Here is a 7,392-nt window from a genome sequence, read left to right as displayed (position 1 = left end):
AGATAGATAGATAGATAGATAGATAGATAGATAGATAGATAGATAGAGATAGATAGATAGAGATACATTGTCCTCTGCAAACTTTGGAACACTGTATGAATGTCAATTATTCTCTCTGCTCATTCTTGGCTCTGACCTTATCCTTTCTCCTAGAACCTGTTTTTCAGCCACAGAGCTGCCTCTCATCCCTCTCTGAAGCTCACCTGAATCTTGATTCTTCCTACACTGGGTGGGACCATTGAAAGACTAGGTTTCCCAGATATACCAAATCTCACTCATCCTCCACATCCTGTGTGCACCATACACCAGTGTATGTGCTTCAGAGGACAAGGAGCAGGGACAGGCTGGACGGCATTGCTAGAATCACAGAATGTTAGAGTTAGAAGGGACCTTTCTTAGGACACTGAAAATAAATAATTCGAATGAGGAGATACCTGGGTTAGATGTCAGCAAAGCCTCCAGCCCCGCATTCCTCAAGTTTTATTTCCCCTCTGGTCAGATCTTACCAGTGGTCCTGGGCTTTCCCACACACTAGCTAACAGAGGATATGTTGTTTGGTCTTTGGTGCAGTCAGAGGGGAATTTCCCAGAAAGTGCCAGCTCTCCAACTCACCAGGCCTGGTTGCATCAATGACCGAAGGCTCACTCTTAGTAGGTCCAAGAGCTGGAATGCTCTATCTTGTCCAAATCCCTTCATTTTACTGGTGAGGAAATGAAAGATCATAAAGAGAAAGTGATTTGTCTTAGGTCATAGAATTATAAGTTTACAGCTGGAAATGACTTCGGAGTCTATCTCAACTAACTGCCTAATTTGACAGATGAGGAAACTGAGGCCCAGGAAGGTTAAATGACTTGCCCAAGGTCATTGACATAGGTAGTAATAGTCAGAAGTGGGATTTTAACCCAGGACAATCAGACTCCAAAGCCAGGCTTTTAGGTTAGCCCTTTATCCATTACATCACAATACTTCAACAGTAAACTACCACCACTACAACCACTTGCATGTGAAAGTCCGTGAGACACAGCAGATAAATGACAGGGCCTGGAGACAGAAATACCTGGACTCAAGCCCAGCCTCCACACATACTAATTGCCTAACCCTGGGCAAATCACTTAACCTCTCAGTTGCCTTCGGGCAATCAAGAAACTACTTCAGTGGCAGGAGGTTTTCAAACAAGGCATTCTCCACACCAATAAAGTCAAAGGAATACACACACACACACACACACACAAAACAAAACCCTCATATTTATATATTGCTTTTCATATAGGTTAATTAGACACCTTCTAGTTGTGTGATCTTGGGCACTTTAATCTCTCTGAGACTCAGTTTCCTCATCTGTAAAATGAGGTGGTGGGCTTGATGGCTTCTGAGATTCCTTCTACCTCTAGAATTCTGGGGGCACCCTGCATTGATAGAGGAAGCTTCCAAGAGTAGCCAGAAAATCCCATACCAATGAAATTACAGGTCACTTCCTATTCTTATCCTTTACATACATTCTATATTACCTAATTCTCACAGCTGTGCTATAAGACTTCCTAGGAATTGAGAAAAGTGACAGTGAAAAAAGGCTCAGTGAAGATACAAAGTCACCCATTAAATGTGAGCCTGGGAACTAATAAATTACTAATGATTCTATCTTCATATTAAATTAACCCTTTATATCATGTATACACATGTATACCATGACTCATCCTTTCAGATGTATGGCCATATACATGGGACTTATTCTTTTAAAAAAAAAAAAGTTATTGGAGCAGCGAGGTGGTGCAGTGGATAGAGCACCAGCCCTGGAGTCAGGAGTACCTAAGTTCAAATCTGGCCTCAGACACATAACACTTACTAGCTGTGTGACCCTGGGCAAGTCACTTAACCCCATTGCCTAGGCCAAAAAAAAAAATTAAAAGTTATTGCTATCTTTTGTTTTCATATTACCATCTCGTCTGGATATAACCCTCCCCCTCCCCTACCCAGCAAACCATCCTTTGCAAGAAAGAATAAAAAAAGAAAGGAGTAGGGGGGAACTATTCAGCACAGTTGCATACTCATACATATATCCCTCCCTTGGCAACTGTGACTTTCAAGGTAAGGGTACCCCCTTCCCCACCTCCCCACTCAGAGCCAGCAAAACCCTGTGATTTACTCTTTCCTTTGTATAATCCTTGCCCCTCCAAAACTGTTGGTGACTGGTCAGTGCCTCAGGGAGAGAAAGGAAGAGAGACAGACAGAGAGGGATGAAGGGTGGGCATTATTTCCAGACAGCTGAAGCTCAAGAAGTCCAGAAAGCCACACATATGGAATGAAAACTATAATGCTGTCAAGAGAGACTGCCCTTAGAATCAGAAAATCTGTTATTAATTATGTGACCTTAGACAAGCCACTTAATCCTTCTATAATTGCTTTGAATCTCTATAATTAATTATATATTATCTTCTTCATAGGTTTACTAAGAGGACCAAATGAGATAATGTATGTAAAGTGTTTTGTAAATCCACTACAGAAATGCCAGCTATTGTCATCACATTATTACCTCATTCTCAAGTTTTTCAGTGGGATTAAGAGAAAAACTCCTGGGACAAGTAACTAACCTACTATTTTTAAAAATTTTATATTCAGTGTTCCACAAACTATTGCACAGGTGGATAAAATAACCACTTTTGGAATGAATAGAAGTATTAGGATGTAAGCTCATCTTCTATAGGCTTACTGAAAGCATCCTTGCTGCAACTTCAATAGCAGATAGAACAACAGGGAATGAGATACACTTCCTCCCATTCTCCCATAATTTTGATGTCCTCAGCTAGATCTATATTTTGAGAGTTCTTCTTTCCACATAGCTTGGAAGTTATAAGTACTTGATATGGCAACATCTAGAAAAACAGTTCTTTAAAAAAAAAGGAAAAGGGCATACATATATGTAAAGAAAAATATTTTAGCAGCTGTTTTTTGGTCACAAAGAATTGGTAATTGAGGGGATGCTCATCAATCGGGAACAGCTGAACACATTGTGATATGTGATGGAATACTACTGTGCTGTAACAAAGGACTGAGCAGGATGCTTTCAGAAAAAATCTAGAAAGACTTACAAGGACTGATGTAAAGTAAAGTGAGTAGAACCGGGACATTGACACAGTATCAGCAATATTGTCCAGTTATTAACCATAAATGGCTTAGCTATTCTCAGCAATACAGGGCCCCAACACAATTCTGAAGGACTTATGATGAAAAATGCTATCTCCAGAGAAAGAATTAATAGAGTCTAAATACATAGTGAAACATACTTTTTTATTTTTCTTGGGCTTTGGAAAGGGGTAGAGGTCTATATCTTCTTTCACAACATGATTAATATGGAAATCTGTTTTGCATAACTGCACATGTAACCTATATCAAATTACTTTCCTTCTCAATGGGAGGGGGCTGAGGAGAGAATTTGGAACTCACAATTTTAAAAATCAAATGACAAAAATTGTTTTTACATGTAATTGGAAAAAAGTTTAAAGTTCTTAAATTTACTATATTACTAGCTATACTATATTATACTATACAATTTATACTACACTATACTATTAATACAATGTCCTACTCCGTTACTGAGCAAGAAAAATTGTCTGCCCTGCTCCAATTCCCCCTTTCTTTTAGGAAAGGGGAGAGGTAGGTCATGAAATTAGCATTTGTTAAAAGCCTACTATGTGCCAGGCGTTGTGCTGAGCACTTTGCAAATACTATCTCATTTGAGCATCACAGCTATACTATTAACACAATCCCCTACCCAATTACTGAGCAAGATCTGTCTATAACTTTTTTTTTTTTTTTTCCGTTGAAGGGGAAACAAATGGGAACGAGAGACAGGGTAAGATTAGGCCCTGGAATAAGGTCCTCCCAAGACAATCTGTTCTGCAGGAAAAGTAGGTGCGTTCCTATTGACCAAATCCCAGCTCCCTCCCCCAACCCCTTAGCAACCTCTCCACCAACCCCAAAAGTTTGAAGACTTAGTCTTCTGAAGTCTGGGGTTTGGTTAAATGCTGCGAAAGTATAAAGACAAGCTTGGCCATGAAGAAGAGATCTGATACGATACACATACACCCGCCCTGCCCCCTTCCATCCCCTTCCTTTGCGGGGGTGAAAGGGAGGGGCAGGTCCACGGTTTGGAACATTGCATATAACGTCAGGTATTTTCGATGTTGATCGCTGCGGTATTTTTTTCTCCTCTTCCTCTTTTTTTTAAAAATTCTTCATTACAAGGAGGGGAGAGGGAGGTAGAATTAGAATCTAAGAGATGTAAAAGTATAGCCATAAAAATTAAAATTTTAAAAAGTCGAGATGCTGAAATTGTCCCGACTTGCAAAGGGCTGACTCAGCATCTGAGAATGGACCAGAGTCTGGTGCAGCTGGGAGCGAGCGCGGTGCTGGGGAAGCCTCCCCGGGCCAGGCAACTCCCAAAGGCTGAGACCAGCTCAGAAGAGAAGCCACGCCCTCCGGGACAGACGTCAGTCCTTTCGTGCTCAGTTTCAGCTGAGCCGGGAAAGAAGAGGCTTAAGTGACTGGCTGCGCTGGGGCAGCCCACACAGGGAGCGCTCAGCAGACAATGCTGTCAGCCCCAGGATGATGCTGCCTTGGGTGGTGGCATGGACCGCTTCACTATTCCTCCTCTGCTGCCTCCAGATCTCGGGTAAGGCTGCCCCAGCGCGCCACCCCTGACCCCCAGCTCCTTGGACAGGGCTCTTCTTCCCTCCCCACCTCCCAAAAAAACACCGAGCCCGCTACCCCTCACTCCTACCCCAATGGGAGATCATAGTTCACACTCACCACAGAGCTTGAAGGCTTCCCCAATCTGATTCCCATCCAGAGAACGCTCTAGGCAGCTTCGAGCAACCTAATAGGACCTTGAATCCAGCATCCTTACTCTTTCATCGCAACAGGAACTGGAAAAAGTTAAGGTTGGTTTGAGGCGGCAGGCAGAGGAAAATGCCCTCTTTTCCTCTCCACTCAAGCACACCCCCCCATCCAACCTTGACTACAGCTCTGCTTAGGCTATGAGTCTCAACAGATTTGTTTGTGTGCCTTTCATGGAATTTGCATGACTCAGACTAAATTCAGTAACTTTAACAGTATCTTGGGTCTTAGATCCTCTTTGCCCCCACTTAATTAACTCCCATCCATTTCTGCCTCCCCCACCCCATCCAATTCATGTCCATCTAGCCTGGCCTTTCTCACTCAAGTGCCCCCCCCAGGTGACCCTGACTCCTCTTCCCCTCCTCCAGCTTACCGCTGATACGACCCAACCTCTTCATAATCCGCTACGCCCCTACATACCTACTATTGCCTCAGTGTAAAGGCTTGGCCTTATTTAATGAGTTGCTTTTACCTTCCCCAACACACCCCCCCCACCCCTAAGAGTTTCTCCAACTTGGACTAGTAAGCCCTTAAGAGAAGAAAAGACAATATAAACAAAATTTAGAGTGAGCAAAGAAAGGCAAATTATTGCCACATAACAACCAAACAAATTTGGTACTTATCCAGATCATCATTTCCTACACTGTTCTGATATAACTCTGGTGTCTCCTGAGATGACCTAAGTGGTTCTCCTGGAAGGCTTCAATGTTCATGACTCTTTCCTCTCTAAACATTAACAGTGAACATATGTGTATCAAAATACTTACTTTGTTTAGCAGTTATCTTTATAAAAATAGATTTCACATATTTTATTTTGCTCCAAATGTTACTGCCTTCCCCTGTCCCCAACTAGCATTACTCAATGCTGTCAATTGATCCCCTGGCCAAATATCAGGTTTAACATTAGGCCCCAAATCTTACATATTGACAGGTTGTTTTGGGTCAGTTTTCATCCTGGTGTTTTGGCATTTTGTAGTCACAAAGACTGGAGGATCAAAAAGTGTCAGAAAGAATCGAGGCAGGGACTGAGGCTGTTTTACTAATATTATGAGTGAGACAGAGGCAGAACCAGAGAGGCACACAGACAGATAATCAGAGACGGGTTTTGTCAGAGAGATGCTGAGAGATGAAAGCAGCGTGGTCATACTGAAAAAAACTCTGGGTCTGGAATCAGAGGACAGCGAAGTTCAAATCTTGCCTCTTATACTTACTACCTGCATGACCTTGGGCAGATCACTTAACCTTTTAGGCTTCAGTTTCCTCATCTGTAAAATAAAGGGACTAGACTAAGAGGGCCTCTGAGGTACCTTTCAGCTGTGGAGTTATGATCCCTAAAGTCAAAGATTCGGAGATTCAAATATTCTTCTAGAGACTCAACGGGAAAGACATTGCGAAGTGATCTAGAAAGAGATACGAGATTTATTGTCAGAGGGGAAGATACAGACAATAGTCTCCCTTTGTCAGAGTGAAACTGAAACCCAAAAGGACAGGGAGAAATTATTTTCAAAAGAGACCGAGAATTTGGAAGAATAAAAGTTCAGGAACTTCAAAGAAACCAGGGCAAAAAAATATAAAGGAAGTAGATTCAGCAGTATCAGACCTTAAACTACATCATAAGGTGAGAGCATTGTCAAAGTGTAAAATGGGTAATTTCAATTTTTGCAAATTGAAATTTTCTTGTACAAGTAAAACCTATGTAGCCAAGAATAGAAAGAATGCAGAAAATTGAGGGAAAAAACTTTCATAGATGATTTCTCAGATAGGATGTGACTGGGTTGGAGCATTGCTGTGGTGTAGGAAATGATGAGCTGGTTGATTTAGAAAAACAAGGAAAAACTTGGACTTATGAAGGAAGATGCTATCCACCTTCAGAGAAACAAATGATAAGAGGAAATAAGCATAGTACTGTCTTACATATATGTGTATGAGTGTATATGTATATATATCCGTGCTTAATTGTAGCCTTCTTGGGGTGGGCGGAGAGGAGGAAAAAATAAAGTAAAAGGTGCACACAGAGAACAAAAGACAACCAACAAGGAAGCAAAGCTGGGCAGCTTTGAAAATAATGTGTAGTATTTATTATATAGATTTTCTTGAAATGGAAATTTGTTGTTTTATATTGAATCTTCTCTTATGGTCTGCTATATACAAGGCAATGTTTTTTTTTCTTTTCTCATTTTGTATTTAAGTTTAAAATTTTTTTAAAAATTACAATAACAAAAAGAGCCTGAGAGTGATACTGAATTACATCATAGCTATTAGAGGTGGATGCAGCTAGATGGTGCAGTGGATAGAGCTCTGGCCTTGGAGTCAGGAGGACCTGAGTTCAAATTCAGTCTCAGACACTTGACATTTACTAGCTGTGTGACTGTAGGCAAGTCAATTAGCCCTGATTGCCTCACCAAAAAGCAAAAAGAAAGAAAGAAAGAAAGAAAGAAAGAAAGAAAGAAAGAAAGAAAGAAAGAAAGAAAGAAAGAAAGAAAGAAAGAAAGAAAGAAA

The 7,392-nt window shown here is 41.2% G+C and overlaps 1 protein-coding gene and 1 long non-coding RNA gene across 3 annotated transcripts in view; one reads left to right on the top strand and one right to left on the bottom strand.

Moving 5' to 3' along the window:
• Positions 1-6,117, bottom strand: part of LOC114023085 — a 6,759-nt gene extending 642 nt beyond the window's left edge. Inside the window, exons 1-2 of the long non-coding RNA XR_003566739.1 lie at positions 4,807-6,117; positions 613-700 (exon numbers count right to left, since the gene is read on the bottom strand). This is a non-coding gene — a long non-coding RNA (uncharacterized LOC114023085). The remainder of the gene's footprint in view (positions 1-612; positions 701-4,806) is intronic.
• IL10RA (interleukin 10 receptor subunit alpha) overlaps positions 4,259-7,392 on the top strand; it is a 16,210-nt gene continuing 13,076 nt past the window's right edge. The window contains exon 1 of one of the 2 annotated variants that reach the window (XM_027835581.1): positions 4,259-4,669. In XM_027835581.1, coding sequence (XP_027691382.1) covers positions 4,603-4,669 — 67 coding nt within the window. In that variant the 5' untranslated portion in view covers positions 4,259-4,602. The remainder of the gene's footprint in view (positions 4,670-7,392) is intronic. The other variant, XM_027835580.1, reaches the window with a different exon arrangement.

Source organism: Vombatus ursinus, unplaced genomic scaffold (assembly GCF_900497805.2).
Source record: "Vombatus ursinus unplaced genomic scaffold, bare-nosed wombat genome assembly UNPS02014816.1, whole genome shotgun sequence".
Classification (NCBI taxonomy): Eukaryota; Metazoa; Chordata; class Mammalia; order Diprotodontia; family Vombatidae; genus Vombatus; species Vombatus ursinus.
Note: the sequence above shows the minus strand (reverse complement) of the source record. Positions and strands in the feature narration are given on the sequence as shown.